The 17,973-nt window shown below is 41.2% G+C and overlaps 1 protein-coding gene across 1 annotated transcript in view; it reads right to left on the bottom strand.

Annotated features, from left to right (window-relative positions):
• Positions 1–17,973, bottom strand: part of LOC138765178 (guanine nucleotide-binding protein G(t) subunit alpha-2) — a 32,394-nt gene that overhangs the window by 13,037 nt on the left and 1,384 nt on the right. The window contains exons 2-4 of the mRNA XM_069942075.1: positions 8,429–8,471; positions 3,200–3,341; positions 1,398–1,555 (exon numbers count right to left, since the gene is read on the bottom strand). Of these exons, the coding sequence (XP_069798176.1) occupies positions 1,398–1,555; positions 3,200–3,341; positions 8,429–8,471 (343 nt within the window). The remainder of the gene's footprint in view (positions 1–1,397; positions 1,556–3,199; positions 3,342–8,428; positions 8,472–17,973) is intronic.

Raw genomic sequence — 17,973 nt, 5'->3', positions numbered from 1 at the left:
TTCCCAACTAAGCATTATCATTCCTACCTTCACTTATGTTGCTATATATTTTGGTTCACTTGTTTAAATGTGCTGTACTGATGTGGATCAAATTACACTAATTACCAGCATGACCAGAGGTGTTGATATTCACACCCTGACCATTCTACTCAACAATGAAACTTATTAGAATTATCAAATAAATTCTTCCTGACATTAAATGGAAAGCTCAGACTGAAAAGAATTGCCCAGATAACACCCAACATTTTTAGCCTGACATGTCTTGTTGCTTCCTACCAATAGAGCCTCCATCTGCCCCAACTCTGGTATTGGTAATATGCTGATCATGTATTGATGTGGGTGTGAATGTTTGGAGGGAGGGAGCTTCAGTAACAGAAAAAGGAAGACACAAAAAACTGCAGATACCTAAATCTTGAGCAAGCAAAGAGAAGCTGGAGGAACTCGCTGGGTTAGGGAGTAATGGTCATGAGGGAAAATACTCCATCCACTATTCACGAGTATGGATCCCCAACATGCATGTAAAACGCTTCTGATTGGATGTGATTGCACCGACCGGAGAGGATGCGGAGGAGATTCATAACGTTGCCTGGGATGGAGCAGGTAAGTTGACTATGAGGAGTTTGTGTACATTCTCCCTGTGTCTGCGTGGGATTCCTCTGGGCACTCCAGTTTCTCTCCCACCCTTCAAAACGTACGGAGATGGTAGATTTTTTAGGTGTAATTGGACCCATTACATCTAAACTTTTTTTTAATTTGAATTAAAAATTAATTTGTAGAGAGAGACCAGACAGGCTGGGGGAATGTTCTCATGGAGTGGAGGAAGCTGAGAGGTGACCCGGTCAAATCATAAAAAATTATGAATGGGACAGACAAAGAAGATAGTCAAAATCTTTTTCCAACAGTGGAGATGTCAAGTTTTATAGTTTTGTTTGGTTATAATTTTAAGGTGAGACATAGGGAGGTTGAAAGGGGATTGGGGTGGAATTGTTTCCCGCAGAGAGTGCATGGAGAGTGCATGGTGGAGGTAGGTCCTCTACTACCTTTAAGAAGTCTAAGGAAGTGATGTGTGAAGGTAGGTGGCATGGGCATCATGGGCCAAAGGGCCAGTTTTGGGGCTGTACAACTCCGCAATTCTAAGACGTTGTCTTAAAAGAAATAGTGGGGGTGGGCATGTAAGGTATAAAATATTAAAATTATGGGGGAGAAGATTGTCATTCATGAAAAGAGTGATTTTTATTTATATTCATTGATTGAAAGAGTCTAGATATGGTTAGTATCTAGGTTGCGCTGGAGTCAGTAAACAATTTAAACAAATAGATTATTCCCCCAAATCTAATATAATCATTTTCATCTGACAATGTGGCTGGGCCTTTTGGAAACGACAGGGTTCAACATACTAGGAGGCTGAATCATTCAGCTGATATTCTGCTGCCCTCTCGAAACAGGCCTGAACACCAGTGTCAGCCCACAGTTTCTTTATGACATCCACCAACTCCTTGGGCATGGTTCCCTCCTCGACGGAATCTGCAAGATTAAACAGCTGCCTCCCAGCATCCTGGAAACACAAATGAGAACAAAATTAGGGGTGTAAATTGTCACAACCCTTCCAAGATGAGGTGCATTTGGGTTGTGTGATGACAATAAAGAGGTTGAAATCATTAAAAGGTGGTCGGGTAGAAATTCACTCGCAGCTGCAAGCGTTGGACACGAGAAATAGTAGAGTTGTATTGACATTGGTTCCATTGAAAATATAAGTAAATTTCATAAAGCAAAGTCCAATCTGCAAAGAGTAAAATACAAGCGTCTGCAGACACAGTGATTGAAGTAAAACACAATGCCAGAGCAACACGTGATATGCCATCTGGACACTCTCCAACTGGATGGCATTAGCATCAACTTCTCCACTCCTCGTTCTCCCTCCCTTCCCTACAGCTCACCACCCACTTCCCTCTCCATTCACAGAGCCATCTCCCCTCACCCTTGTTTTATGTTGTGCCCTCCTTCCCTTATCAACCTATTACCTCCTGTTCCTCCCCTCCACCATTTGGTTCAAGCGCCTGCCTACATTTTGCTCATACCTTGATGAAGGGCTCAAATCTGAAGCATTGGTTATGTATCTTTATCTTTGCTACATAAAGTACTCTGTTTGACCTGCTGAGTTTCTCCAGCGTTGTCCTTTTAATACAATACACATATCTTGCTATATTGGCTTATTTATAAAATCTGAGGATGAACTTGTATGTACCTGACTGACACCTGTTGCCAACTTGTTCTAAAACAACAAAGACTATTTATAAAAGAAATTCAACCTGGAATGTGTGTGGAGATAATTTATACTTAATTTTATACCATAATCCATAAGTTGATAGAAGTGAATATCAAAATGCTGAAAATCTGAAATGAAAACAGAAGATACTGGAAGTAACTCAATTGGTCAGGCAGCATCTGTGGAGAGAGGAATAGAGCTGGCCTTTCAGTTTGAACATCCTTTGTCAGAACTGGGAAAAGCATCAGCATGTCTGAGGGAAAGCAGGGACAGAAGGATCAGGATTAAAGACCTACTTCAGGAACCTTAGTGGCTGTTTGTTGTCTTCACTGCCTGGACAACGGCAAATGATGCTTGAACCTCAGTGTCGTCCTACTGATTATGCTCAGCTTGAATTTCACAGCTCTGCAATCCTGCAGCAACTTCCCCTACACTTACATCATATTTCCACTGACCTGCAATCCCTCCCAAAGAATGAGACAGCCTACAATACTTCCCCCTGGGTGCTGAGTTTGGCTGAACCATGGGAGTGAGGTGGAGCAACTGTGCATCCAGGAAAAGTAGCTTCATGAAAGCCTTGTCCCCTCCTTAGCTACACGCACAACCCCCCCCATACACCCACCTACATACACACACACACTCCCACTCACACACCTTGCACATGTTCACTCTCCTAAGCACACACATGAAAACACACACACACAGCTTCACTCTCTGTCTTACAGAGACATAGAAAAGTCATTTTTTCCTGAGAATATAATGATGATGTTGTGATTGCCCTTCAACATGTTGTAACAATAATGGAGTGTGCTTTTTCTAATTGCAGTATGTCATGAAATCCATTCCACTGTTGGTATCAAAGCATAATTTAAAAAATCAGACTCTTTTTGAAGGTCTCACTGTCAATATTTTTAAACCAGCATGTTTGCTCACCACATTTGCTGAGTTTCCATAATCAATCCCAATGATGGACATGGCTCGAATGATCGCAAGAATGGACTGAAGAATGTTACCATTGATGATCGATATGAATGCTAAACATTCTTCCTTTGAATAGCCATCTTGATGGATGATTCTACAAGAAAAACCAATGCATTGAGTACATTACTTGGTTGTTAATTATTCACTTCAGGTTTTATATTCTTCGCCTAAATTTCTGCTTGAATTATTTCTGTGCACCAGCACACTGAATCATCGGGGGCTCAACCTGCAGGTATTTTTCAGCGGTGAAATTGCCGCTTTGTAGATCATCTGCGATTATGGTGCCTTTACCCATTGGTGAGAATCTCCTTTGGTGCGGGGATCCTCCAGTGGAACTTCCCGGACTCTTGACAGAGTTTAATTGCAAACTGCTTTCTCTAAGAACATTGAACTACTCTGCCATTCAAACAATAAACACACATCAAAATGGTCTGTGACCTGGGCTGCTGAGAGGAAGGCACCATCTTTGTGTAGTCATTGCTCTCGTCTTGCAAGGCCCATCTTAGAAGGTGCTGTCAAAACAAAGCAGCTGTCTTTTCTTTGAGAGGGCCAAAGGAACTGCTCACACTAACAATCTGCGACTCTCATGTTCATGAAACAATGTACCTTGTATTACACAGTTAATACATTCCAAAGAAGTTCAGTGTTATGGAAAACCACACTATTCAAAGCATTATTACAATGTACTTTAATGTAATACGTTCCAATGCTATAATTATTTATTATTTTACCTAGAACTCTTACGCAAACATGCAAAAAATATTTCAAAGGGATAATATAAAACTGAAAAATGACAAAGAGCTTTATTGGCATCTCTTTACTTGCTCATCTTTGTAGCCTCCTTGGCCAACCACTTCTATTGGTTCAGTCAGAAAGCTGCACCTCTGTCAGCACTTGCAGATTCGCTGGTAATTCGAACAGTATGGAGCCCCATGTGTTTTTTGAAGTTGTGAAACCAATCACAACAAAGTTTCCCTTTCACTTCCATTTTCTTTTAATGTCCAATAGAGGCTTGTTGCTTTAGCTTGAATTGTCATTTGACTTAATGGAATTCTTTTCAATCTTCAATTCCGCTCATTAAAAGGCATTCCAGATTTTCCATTGCAGAACTTCTACATCTAACAAATCATTTTAGTCACATAAGATGCTATTGCCATTCAATTTTATCTTTATTCTTGATTAGAGTTCAAACATACCTTTGTCTTGTGCTATTTTAGCAAATGATGCACCATCTTCGTGCAGCTTAATAATTTGGTTTCTTTTCCAATGTGAGCCATTTACATTTATTACATCTCTTTCTTTATAAAATATTTTATTGTGTTTTAGACATTAATCCTACATACAAAGTCTACCAATATAACAAAAAATATCATATACCTATTTCAAATTAATATAAATGTAATTCAAATCCATACATAATTATTGATTAAAGATTATTTTTTTTAAATAATTCTGGATAGAAACTGAATGAGTTACAATGTAAGAAACCTTGGTCATTACACAAAGTAGTATCTATCTAACAGCGTCTTCATTGTTGGGGTCTTTCATGGCTTGGTTCAGCATCATGCTGAAGAAGATTGAAAAGAGGGTTGGTGCGAGAACACAGCCTTGCTTCACGCCATTGTTAATGGAGAAGGGTTCAGAGAGCTCATTGCTGTATCTGACCCGACCTTGTTGGCTTTCGTGCAGTTGGATAATCATGTTGAGGAACTTTGGGGGACATCCGATACGCTCTAGTATTTGCCAAAGCCCTTTCCTGCTCACGGTGTCGAAGGCTTTGGTGAGGTCAACAAAGGTGATGTAGAGTCCTTTGTTTTGTTCTCTACACTTTTCTTGGAGCTGTCTGAGGGCAAAGACCATGTCAGTGGTTCCTCTGTTTGCGCGAAAGCCGCACTGTGATTCTGGGAGAATATTCTCAGCGACACTAGGTATTATTCTATTTAGTAGAATCCTAGCGAAGATTTTGCCTGCAATGGAGAGCAACGTGATTCCCCTGTAGTTTGAGCAGTCTGATTTCTCGCCTTTGTTTTTGTACAGGGTGATGATGGTGGCATCACGAAGATCCTGAGGCAGTTTACCTTGGTCCCAACAAAGCTTGAAAAACTCATGCAGTTTGGCATGCAGAGTTTTGCCGCCAGCCTTCCAGACTTCTGGGGGGATTCCATCCATACCTGCTGCTTTGCCACTTTTCAGTTGTTCGATTGCCTTATATGTCTCATCCAGGGTGGGAACCTCATCCAGCTCTAGCCTTAGGGGCTGTTGAGGGAGCTGGAGCAGGGCGGAATCTTGGACTGAGCGGTTGGTACTGAAAAGAGATTGGAAGTGTTCTGACCATCGGTTGAGGATGGAGATCTTGTCGCTGAGGAGGACTTTGCCGTCTGAGCTGCGCAGCGGGCTTTGGACTTGGGGTGAGGACAATGAAGACGCTGTTTACATCCGGTACCGCACGGATGGCAGTCTCTTCAATCTGAGGCGCCTGCAAGCTCACACCAAGACACAAGAGAAACTTGTCCGTGAACTACTCTTTGCAGATGATGCCGCTTTAGTTGCCCATTCAGAGCCAGCTCTTCAGCGCTTGACGTCCTGCTTTGCGGAAACTGCCAAAATGTTTGGCCTGGAAGTCAGCCTGAAGAAAACTGAGGTCCTCCATCAGCCAGCTCCCCACCATGACTACCAGCCCCCCCACATCTCCATCGGGCACACAAAACTCAAAACGGTCAACCAGTTTACCTATCTCGGCTGCACCATTTCATCAGATGCAAGGATCGACAATGAGATAGACAACAGACTCGCCAAGGCAAATAGCGCCTTTGGAAGACTACACAAAAGAGTCTGGAAAAACAACCAACTGAAAAACCTCACAAAGATAAGCGTATACAGAGCCGTTGTCATACCCACACTCCTGTTCGGCTCCGAATCATGGGTCCTCTACCGGCACCACCTACGGCTCCTAGAACGCTTCCACCAGCGTTGTCTCCGCTCCATCCTCAACATCCATTGGAGCGCTCACACCCCTAACGTCGAGGTACTCGAGATGGCAGAGGTCGACAGCATCGAGTCCACGCTGCTGAAGATCCAGCTGCGCTGGATGGGTCACGTCTCCAGAATGGAGGACCATCGCCTTCCCAAGATCGTATTATATGGCGAGCTCTCCACTGGCCACCGTGACAGAGGTGCACCAAAGAAAAGGTACAAGGACTGCCTAAAGAAATCTCTTGGTGCCTGCCACATTGACCACCGCCAGTGGGCTGATAACGCCTCAAACCGTGCATCTTGGCGCCTCACAGTTTGGCGGGCAGCAGCCTCCTTTGAAGAAGACCGCAGAGCCCACCTCACTGACAAAAGGCAAAGGAGGAAAAACCCAACACCCAACCCCAACCAACCAATTTTCCCTTGCAACCGCTGCAATCGTGTCTGCCTGTCCCGCATCGGACTGGTCAGCCACAAACGAGCCTGCAGCTGACGTGGACTTTTTACCCCCTCCATAAATCTTCGTCCGCGAAGCCAAGCCAAAGAAAAGAAGAATCTATCTAATGTGATAGTATGATCGAGGACGAGGAATTAAACCCAAATATAGTCAGTTAATCTAAGCAAAAGGAATGAAAAGGGAAAAAAAAAGAAATTAAAATAGAATCTATTCTGGCCCCTGTCTCTAATCAAGGTAAAAACAATGTTAAGATCAAACTTGAACCATGTCCTTTAATTGCCTTGTTTGGTTTTGCTCGTGAACCGCGTATACTTGTGTCTGCTGCTCAAGAGCAAGTTTTACCTTTTAGCACGTTGATAGCCAGATGAGCAGTTTTAATGAAATGGAAAGATGAATCTATTTAAGCTTGGAGAAAATTAAATCGATAGGAAGTTTCAATTTGAAAAGTTGTGGGACCCATTCGTAGAATATTATTGGAAGATTTAAGTAATTTGGATGCTCCAGCGATACTCTGGTTTCTGAAGGTCACTATTCAATTCATATCTTTCCTTTTGTTTTAATTACATTCGTCACCTTCACCGCATTTCTTTTTTCTGCTCATATTGTTTGCAAGGGTGCACTTTTATACCACACAATTAAAATATTACAGAGCAGCCACAGCCTTCCTGATCAGAGTCTAGAAGAGCAATACTAAAACAAGCAATAATGAAAGTGAATGAACACAGCCGAACGGCGACCATTGTTGGTGACACGTTAAATTATCGCTATATTAAAATTACTATATTAAAATTACTATATTAAAATTATAAACCACGTTCAAAAACAGATCCATTTTAATTTCCAGCTTAAAGTGTTTCATTCACTACCCTTAAAGCCTGGTACAGTTGAGTCTAAGGGGCTGTTAGAATGCATCGGCACGTCAAGTGGCTTGAAATAAAGAAAATAAGAAAATCAACATGGACTAGAATTTAACAACATCAACCAATATTTAGAAGAAAGCAGGCTGTCTCCTTTTCAAGATTGGAACATCTTAGGATTAGGGCAGGTAATGCAACTGCTGCATAGTCCCAGCAACCTGGGACAAATTCAGCTGCTGTCTGTGTGGAGTTTGCATGTTCTCTGTAACTCTATAGGGTTTCCTTTGGGTGCTGCATCCTGAAGGCGTACTGAAGTACCTACAATACCAAACTTGTGTGGAGAATCAGGGCGCTGTCGTGAAAGTGGCTGGTTATAGGGATATGTGGGGTAAAGGGAATCTATGAAAGGGAGGGGTGTGTGTGTGTGTGTGTGTGTGTGTGTGTGTGTGTGTGTGTGTGTGTGTGTGTGTGTGTGTGTGTGTGTGTGTGTGTGTGTGTGTGTGTGTGTGTGTGTGTGAGCAAGCAGAAAGTTTGAATAAACAGAAAAGGTTTATATTAACAGGAATGATCCTTCAGATGAGAAAAGTTCCACTTTCTCTGTATTTTAACAGTTAAATCTCAGCAAGGATGGAACTGCAGAACTGTCTGGAAGCGTGAATTTGTAAGCTGAAAATTGTACAAGTGGGAAGAAATGTGCACTCACAGTTTGATCCATAGATGCTGTTACATTCCAATGTGTGAGCTGTGTAAATTGCTCTTGACTGAGGCCATCAGCAAAAAACTGTCTTTGTATGTTTCTAGTTTTAACACTGAAATTCTGTTTTATTAACAGTGGGCTTCTGTCAGTGAAATGAGTAAAAATTTAAATTCTTTTAAAATGAGAGAGGTTGAACTTACTTCATTTGTTTGACGATTGTGCTTTTTCCTGATTCACCAGCACCTGAAAGATTGAGAAGCAATGGTCAAGGAAAATAGCAGTAGGAGATGCAAGGCCAAATGACCCCTCAAACATTCAGTAAAATCACATAAGAGTTAATGTTGGTCTCCTGTCCACTTTCCTGCCTCTTCCCTGAAACTCTTGTTTCCGTAAGAGATCAAGTGCTAGAATGGTATGGCTTTCCTAAGATAAGATTTCTACACTACATTAGACCAAATACCAACTATTGTGAGGGTTTGAGTTGTGAAAACTTGTTAAATTCTGTGGTTAAAATGACTCTGCAAATGCTCTTCTCTGCAGTATATGCACCTCTCCACATCAGCCAGTTGCTGATGGGCTGTTGGTTGAGATGAACCACTCTATAAAATCGTTGTCTTCTGTCACCTTGATCATTCAAGTATAAAATGAAAGAGAAAGAAACCCACTAATTACAATGGACAATAAAGATTTGCCTCCTCAGCACCTTTGGGTGTATTTTATGGACTTTGGGCTGATCACAAAAATTGTCTTTAAATTTTCCTATCATGAACCACTTTATAGATATAACCTATTTTTGTGATTTCCTGTCACATTTTAAGTCTACTTCAAGCAGACAAAACTATGAAGTGCAACGAGTCATTGAAAATTCATTTTCTGTATTCACACTTGGACTTCATCCCTGCTAATCTTGGTTCAGTCAGTGACGAATGCAGTGAAAGATTACCCTGGAACATTGCGATCAAAGTGGTATCAGGGCAAACTGCAATCCATCAATACTGGTTGACTATTGTTGGTCACTGGCACGAAAGGCATCAGATGCTGAGTACAAACAAAAATCAGTGGCAAAATATTTTTAGGTTACTTGAACTAACGCAGTGTGCCAGCAACATTATGTGATTAAACAGGCTAAATTCAATAAAAGTTAATTTAATTTTTTTCCAACTTCTTACATGATACAGCAAATCTGAAATGATCTTTGTGTTCAACTTGAAGTTGTCTATCATAATCCCCAATTTTATTTTTCAGGATGCAAACCTTTTGAAAAAATTTGCAGTCCGGTGTTTATTGAAGGTTGCCAGCAGTCTGGTCTCCATTCTTGTTCTTTGATGAACACTGCCTTTACACTTGTTCCATCTCTCTGTTTATTAGATTGAAGCCCCTATGGTTTCATGAGAAAATAAATGCTTCTTACTTCTTGTGCAAAGATGGGCCTTGCTTCACCTCGAACCATGACCAAGAGCCCTGACGTCACAAGCTCATAGAGCTCTACCACATGGAAACAGATCCTTATGCACGAGGTGTCCATGCCAACCAAGCTAGTCCCATTTGCTTGCATTTAACCCTCTAAGCCTTTCCAATTTGTGTACCTGTCTAAATATCTCTTAAATGTGTGTTATAAAGGGGAAACAATTTCTCAAATGATTGCTGTCGCGGTGAATAAATCTTGGGCCACTGTCTGCAGTGTTCATTTGGCATAAATACCAACAGAAGCTTTGGGCTTTCAGTCTGAGATCAATTGTTCCCTCTTGAGCCTGACATCCCACCCCAGATCCACAGTAGTTCTCAAAAATTGCAAGGCCAGCATGCCGTCAAGTTGGGCTGAATGGTCTCCTTTCAAATATTCAATGTATAAGAAAGACTGGCATGCTTTCAGTACTTTCCACCAGATCCTAAGGAACTTTACACTGGCAAATAACTTTTCAATTATAGACATTGTGTGATGGTTAAGTTGCTAGGCAAGTAATGAGTGCTTGAATGATTGAGTCAAACACATGGGTTCAAATCATTTTGCAGTATCTGGGGAATTTAAATTCAAATGATTAAATAAATCTGGAATTTAAAGAAAAACAAGTGCTAGTTCCAGTAAGGATAAGAACCAAAGAATGGGAATGACATTGAAAACCCATCTGGTTCAATGATGAAACTCTCGTTTCCAGGGTGTTCAGATCTCTGTTATTGCAATTTTTTTTAAAAACTTTGCCATCTACCCTTCCTACCAGCATTGGCAGGTGTAACTGGAAACACTCACTCTTAACTGCCACTTATTATCGGGGCAATTAGGGATGGGCAATAAATGCTGGCATAGTCAAGCAACATCGACGTCCCATGAAGGTATAAATTCAGGAATGGAGAGAGATTAGAATGAGAGATTCACTCTGATATAAAAATTCTCTGAACACCCTTATTATTTTTCCTCCCAGCTGTGTTTTAATATAAAGTTCATGGCTTTCAAATGACGTTAATATTTTAACAGGGGAATTTTCCAACAGTACAAGTCAAGCCAGACATTCCTGACACCCACTGTCATTCCAAACTCCTTAACGTACTGTAAGGAATTTTAATTTGTGCAGATTGCATTGGGCTTGGTTTGCAAATGCTGTAATCGTGTTACCAGAATCTGATGACCCAGTGCAGGCTTTATCAATTCAATGGTTGCTGTAATATCCTTGACTTTATGATCAATATTTGAACAGGACCATGACTTGGTGATACCAGCAAGTCTATGTCATGTTTGTTGTGGTTGTTTTTAAAATTAATTTCTGATAAATGAGTAATCTACATATTTTGTTCTCAATTCTAAACTGCAGCAGCAACTTTTCGGATTCAATTGTCTATTGCAACTAGTCCGATCCCAGTACCTTGGCTGAGGTGTGGAGTTTGTCATTAAAATAATGAAGTAATTTCTCGTGGGAAACAGTACGAAGTGAGTGTTGGGACCATTGAGGGAGGGGCAGTGCCATCCCAGGGGGTCTGGCCGCAGGATACACTTGTTCTACTTTTGGCAAGTTGAGCAGGGATTATCTGGGTGGTCTCAGTCAGGACGTACTTATAAAAGAAGCTGATTTAAAGAAAAGCTGACAACAAACTGCCCACACAAACCCCTCCTATTTGACTTATCTATGGTATTTGCTGATTAAATGTTTACTCCAGCTCAGAGCTGGCAGGTTAAGATCTTCATTCCTAGCAGTAATCCCTTTCATGGATAAGGAACTAATCTGAAAAGTTGAAATGTTGCCATGGTCTCGCCCATTACGCCTCCCACTGCTAATTCCTAAATTCCCTCAGATGTCTCATCCTGCACAATCTGCTTCAGCTGAGATCAGCCAAAGGAGTCCAGGAGTTGTGCACCTGCAGTCTTCTGAGGCCACATGGTCTTATTTACATACGTCCATGGTGGGTGACCCTGCTGGTTTCTATGGCAGAGAGGCTTCCTTCTGGCTCTAGACCACTCAAATGACCTCTGAAAATGTGCATGGCCTTCTAGTTGGCACCATCTGTTGTTCCTACCTCAAAGCAATGAGACAGAAACCTTTTAACCATTGCAAGATTAATTTATTCTTAAGAAGAAGCCGATCGTACAGTTTATAAATCAAGTCACGGAGCACTAAAGCAAGGATAAGTCTTTACAAGTTTGATGACGTCCAGTTCTGGACCCCACACTTTAGGAAAGATGTGAAGACTTCAGAAAGGGTGCAAAAGAAATATATTGAGATGATTCCAGGGGTGAGGGAATTCTGTAATTTGAATAAATTGAAAAAGCTGTTGTTGAAATTGTTGGGAGAGAGGAGGTGATGTAGAAATAGATGGAGGTATTTAATTAAACTCATGGCAGATGTGGACAGTACAGATGGAGAGAACCTGGCCACAGAGGTGGAGGGGTTAACAATCAGAGACATCTAACAAATTAGACTTAGTTTTAGGGTTTTTACAAATTAAGATTAATGTTAAATATGGGTTAAATATGATTGTGATAGATCATATTAAATTACACAAAACTGATCCTTTGTTTAGATCAAGTCATGTAGTTTTTTTCTATCTATCTATCTATATATAGATATATATATGACCTGTTATTACAGGTAGTTTTATCACGACTTTGAATGTAAGATTTATATGTTAACACAATAAAAATATATTTTATCAAGAAAAGAATCAGAGCATAGAAGGAAAATGATTGGTTAAAAAAAACAATGCAATATCACAAGATATGGGAGGAGAAGTCGGTCCATTTGCTCCACCATTCTAATCATGAGCTGATTCATCATCCCACTCAGGCCCACTCCCCGGCTTTCTCCCCGTAACCCTTGATTCTTTGACTACTCAAAAATCTGTCAATTTCTGCCTTAAATATACCCATCAACCTCACATCCACTGCCGCGTGTGGCAGTAAGTTCCACAGACTCACGATCCTCTGACTAAAGAAACTTCTATGCATCTCTGGTTTAAATTGCTGCCCTTTTATCCTGAAGTTACGACCTCTTGTCCTAGACTCCCCTACCATGAGAAACATCCTTGCCACATCTACTCTGTCCAGGCCTTTCAGTATTCGAAATGCCTCTGTGAAGATCCCCCCTCTTCATTCTATACTCCAAAGAGTACAGTCCACTCCCTTTATTTTCTCCCACAATCTTTAATATTTTTCCTTTCCAGGATTGTTATGAGAAAGGGCAGCTCATGTCATTTGAACAGATGAGGAATAAAAATGATTTTCCTAATAAAATTTTCTTCTGCTATATTCAGCTTAGATCTTTTTTAAGGGATAATTTGGGACCATCTATGGCCCTGCCCATGTGTAGTGACATGGAGATTCTAATTCGAAAGGGGAATGCATTCAAGTTTATCTCTATGATGTATCTCCTACTCCATAGTGAGGGTACAAAGCCAGGCTTACACAGGTTGAGAGAAAGGTGGGAGTTGGACTTGGCCACAACAATCCACGAGCGGTGCTTGTCAGATCTGTGTCTGGACAGCATGGTAGCAATTATCAATACCTGGTGGTACAGTTTGGTTCAATACAATTTCCTTCATCAACCGTACCTCATGCCACAAAAATTACATAAATCTAATTCAGAAATTTTGGAAATGTGCTTTAGGTGTGATGTGGAGATTGGAACCTTTATCCATTTAAACTGGCTGCGTACAAAGGTGAGATCCTTCTGGGAAAACCTGGGGTCAATCTGAAAAAAAAAATTACAAAGGTGGATTTTCCACAGGATCTGGAATTATACCTTCTGGGAAACATTATGAACAGTTTTAAACTGTCCAGATACCAAATTCTCTTTGTAAAGGCCACCTTGTTGGTAGCCAGGAAATGTATAACGGTCATGTGGAATTCCAACTCCCTACTAAATATTACACGATGGAATATGGGAATTCAGAGTTGTATTCCCCTGGAGAAAATCACGGACAATTTGAGGAGGAAATATGGCACATTTGTTAGGGTGTGGCAGCCCTATCTGCATTGGTACACAGATGTAATTCTCACCCTTTTAAATAAAGTGAATACCATGGCGCAGGCAACAGGCTCTTGCATTTTGTTCCTTCTCCTTTTAATTTTGGTTTCTTTGGGTTCTTCTCAAGTTCCCTAAAAGGTTTTTGACTTTAATGATATTTGGATCTTTGTATTTGTTTAATTTATATAATCTTTTATTTTTTTTTGTATTAGTGTATGGGAGGGTGGGGAGAGGGTTAGGGGATAAAACAAACTCTGCATGATGTACACTATTGATTGGGGAAAATGTATTGTTTATTTGGACATAAAAATCTTGGAAAATCAAAAAAAAAATTTAAAATCTCCTTTGCAGTCAAAGCTTAGAAACTCCATGGAATTATTGTCTGCTGAATGTCCAGTGCCCATCCTTATGGTAGAACTCCCTGAAGTTAGAAGCAAAGTTGCTTAAATTTAATCTTTCTCTGGAAACTGCAGACTTCATAAAGCAAATGCTGATGTATGTGTTGGAGATGCTTGACAGGTAGTTTACTGAAGCAATCATTGAAAAGGAGGAGGATTGGGGGGATTTGTGTGTGGTCTGATGTAATACATCATCCCTGTTGGATAAAGAATAGGAGTACAAACTCATTAAAAGCCATGTAAATAGCAAAGTGAATCAGAGCTTGCAGGCAGCTGCCCCTACCTAAGTGTCCCACTGTGAAAACAGGAGATAGAACACCTGGCTATTCACCTGCTCCCACACAGATGTCCTGTATTTCCCCAGGCTCCCATTTCCTTTCTCCTTCCCACAACATTTGTCTCTTAAATGTTGTAAGAAAGCCTCTGTCCATAACATGCTTGAGAATTTTCTGTTGTGCTGTTCTCCATCTGTTCCTTTTTTGTTTGCCCCAAGTCAATTTACTGAATTATATATCACCATGCTTTACCAATAACTGAAATGTCACAACTTTCCTTTGGCTTATAGACTTATCACTATATTTTTTTTAAAAAACAAGAGACCAATGACCAATGAAGGATGGCAAATCAATTCATAAATATTTCCAATTTTTTTTGAAGGCCATTTCTCTTTTTCATTGTAAAGCAATCTTATAGATATGTTTTCCTTTCATTGTGCCTGTTGAATGAACATGGTTGCAGTAATTAAGTTAAAAACAGGTAAGTCAGCAGTGATTGCCATGCAATACACAAAAGTGCTGGAGTGAGTCAGCAGGCATCGATAGGAATTGAAGGGTAAGCAACGTTTCGGGCCTGAGCGCTCCACCACGTTGTCTCTTCGAGTGATGCCTATTTACCCTGAAGAAGTTCTCATATCTTGACAAAGGGCCTGGGCCTGAAACATTTGTCACCCATTTCTTTCCCAGCACTTGTGTGTATTGCCCGATTGCATTATTAATGATTTCCTTTGCTTTGTACCACTTTCAGCTTTAAAATGTATTCCAATTTGTCCCATATACTCTCTGCTCATTGTGTGGAAAAAGACCCCTTGGGTTCCTTTTAAATCTTTCCCCTTCCACCTTAAAGGTATGCCCTCTAATTTTAGATTCCTCTACCTTCAAGAAAAACAAGAAACAATTTATCTTAAGCCCCTTTCACACTTGCCAGCAATCCCAGGAATCAAACCCCAATCGGCCTTTAAAGTGGCAAGTGTGAAAGGAAAATCTGCTCAACGCTGGCTCCAGATGACATCATCTCACACCGGGGATTGTTGGCCTCGACCCCTAGTACAATCCCCGGCACCTGAAGATGCCGGCGTTGAGATCCAGGCAAGTGTGAAACAGGCATCAACATTGCGGGCACTTCCAATTAAAGGTAGAACAGACCAAACGCCGGGGATAGACCCTTGCAAGTGTGACAGCATTCAGTGTCCCGGTTAGGAGTGGTCTAATGTGAAAGGCCAAATCCCCGTTCCTATCCCGGGACACTGAATGGCCGATTTACTGGGATGCAAGTGAACCCTAATTATTTTAGATACATCTGTAAGTTCTACCCTCAGCCTCCTGCACTCCAGAGAGAGAAGACCCAGAATATTGTGGGCGGCACAGTTGGTTTAGTGGTTAGCGCATTGCCTTTACATTTTTAATACATCTCCCCTCTCATTGTAACTCAATCTCCCCAGTCCCAAATCTTGTCTGCACCCTTTCCAGTCCTCCAAGAAAGGGGGATTTTATTGGTTCTCAACAAGATCCTTGTTGTGGCCAATATTCCTGTCAATGCTCATACGCTGATTATTACAGTGGCCATTTTGGTCCAACTGGCTTGTTGGACCATTTCAGAGAACAATTAAGAGTGAACTGCCTTATGGGCTTGGAGTCACAAGAAGCAGACCAAATGAGTACAGCAGATTTCTTGCCCCAAGCAGCACCAGTCAACCAGATGGTGCGCCGTCATTCATACCTGAAAGGGACGGCATGCAAATAGAATCAGCATGCTTAATTGACTCATGCAAGTTCCCCTTGCTGGTTAAATGAGTTTTTAAATTGGATTTACAGGACAAATTGAAGGCCAGCAATTCCCATCAAGAACCCAAATCCAAACATCCTTTTTCCCTATCACTTCTCAGCTCTTTCTCCTCTACCCTTCCACCTGTATCCACCTAATGTATGTTAGCTTGTACTCCTCCCCCATCCCCCTCTCCCCCCCCCCACCATATTATTCAGGCATCTGCCTGGTTTTCAACACTCCAAACGAAGGGCTCAGACCAAAAATGTCAGCTGCCTTTGACTTCCTATGGAGGCTCCATGACCTGCTGAGTTTATTCAGAATTCTGTTTGTGCACTGTTAAGAACAATTCTTTCTGTTATCAGCCTCTTGAATGAACCACCTATTAGTATACAGTGGTGCCTTGCACTGTTTATCTCTCCTTTTCTCATTTACACTACACTCTGCACTTTTCTTGATGTGAATTTAAACCATGCGCTTCAGTTTTGTTGGCATTACCAGCTGTATTGGGTAGGGGATGACTTGCCTGGAGAGCACACGACACAAGGTTTTTCCACTATATCTCAGAACACGTAACAATAAACGATTCAATCAATTCACCATGTCTCAGTCGTCGAAAGCTCAGTAGCAACCCCATTATCACCACTGGTTGTGATTCCCAAAAGTCTTCCCGCAAGGTTAAAAAGGTAATCCTGGTGGAGGGTGCAATGAGTCTGGTTTGTTAAACATTTAGCTTGAGGGAAAGAATGAGATTCAAAAATCTGCAGAAAAATCTGACCACCCTTGAAATTAAGTGATACATATAATACTGCAGTTCCTTGCCCAGCCTCTGAGAGCCTTGGGCTCCATAGTATAGAAAAATAAAACCAATAAAAATAAGGGAACACCACCTCCTGCAGGCACTTCAAGTCACACAACCTCCTGCCTTGCAAATATATGACTGCTTAGTGGAGACAGCAGATGTTGGAATCTAGAAACAAACAAAATGCTGGAGGAACTCAGCAGTTCAGGCATCATCTATGGATGGTCCAGAAGCAGGGCACCGACCCAAAATGTCCACTATCCATTTTCCACAATGGATGCTGCCTGACCCGCTGAGATCTTATTATTTATTATTATTTTTAATCACCATTCCTTCTACATCACAGTCCAAACCCTAGAATTCTCTCTGCACCAGCAATGTTGGGAGCCCCTTCACACCATGAACTACAATGGTTCGCATATGCATTCTCAGATTGCCTTGTTGAGGACAAGTAGAAATTAGAAGTAAACGTTGGCCTTGAAAGGGGTGCCCGTCTCCCTTACGTAAATGATTTCTTCGTTCTGTTAGTTTTCAATGTCAAAGGTACGATTTGTTCTGCTGCCTCAGTTAGCTTCTGAGAATAGTGGTCAACACTCAAGAGGATGTGGTCAGAGGGCAGATTTCGACGTTTGACAATCTCCTGCGTTAAAGAACCACTGGAGGTTACTGAACTTGGGGCACAAGGCTGTCAGTAATAAATCTGCTGCCTTATTATGCAGTAAAACAGAAACTCTGAAAGGACAATAGATCATCAGCTGAGTTTCTCCAGCATTTGTGTGTTTTTTTCCTTGTATAAATGTAAGGTCTTTTTTTCAGAACACTATCGGGTTTTAATTTTACCCATTTCCACTGATTAGTTCATTCAATATCAAAGGTCAGTCCTTTTCATCATCACATAATAATTCATTAAAAATGTAATATACATAATAACGTCCAATTTTTGTTTGCCCTAAGGCATTGCCCACTGCCTTTAACAATAGAACCAAAAGAGAGGCCCTTCAGAGACACTGAGTGTCCATAGATTGGCCTTCAGCGCTCCCGCAGCCTCTGCA

This window comes from Narcine bancroftii, chromosome 5 (genome assembly GCF_036971445.1).
Source record: "Narcine bancroftii isolate sNarBan1 chromosome 5, sNarBan1.hap1, whole genome shotgun sequence".
NCBI classification, from domain to species: domain Eukaryota; kingdom Metazoa; phylum Chordata; class Chondrichthyes; order Torpediniformes; family Narcinidae; genus Narcine; species Narcine bancroftii.
The sequence above is the reverse complement of the archived record's forward strand: the minus strand, read 5'-3'. Positions and strand labels throughout refer to the sequence as shown.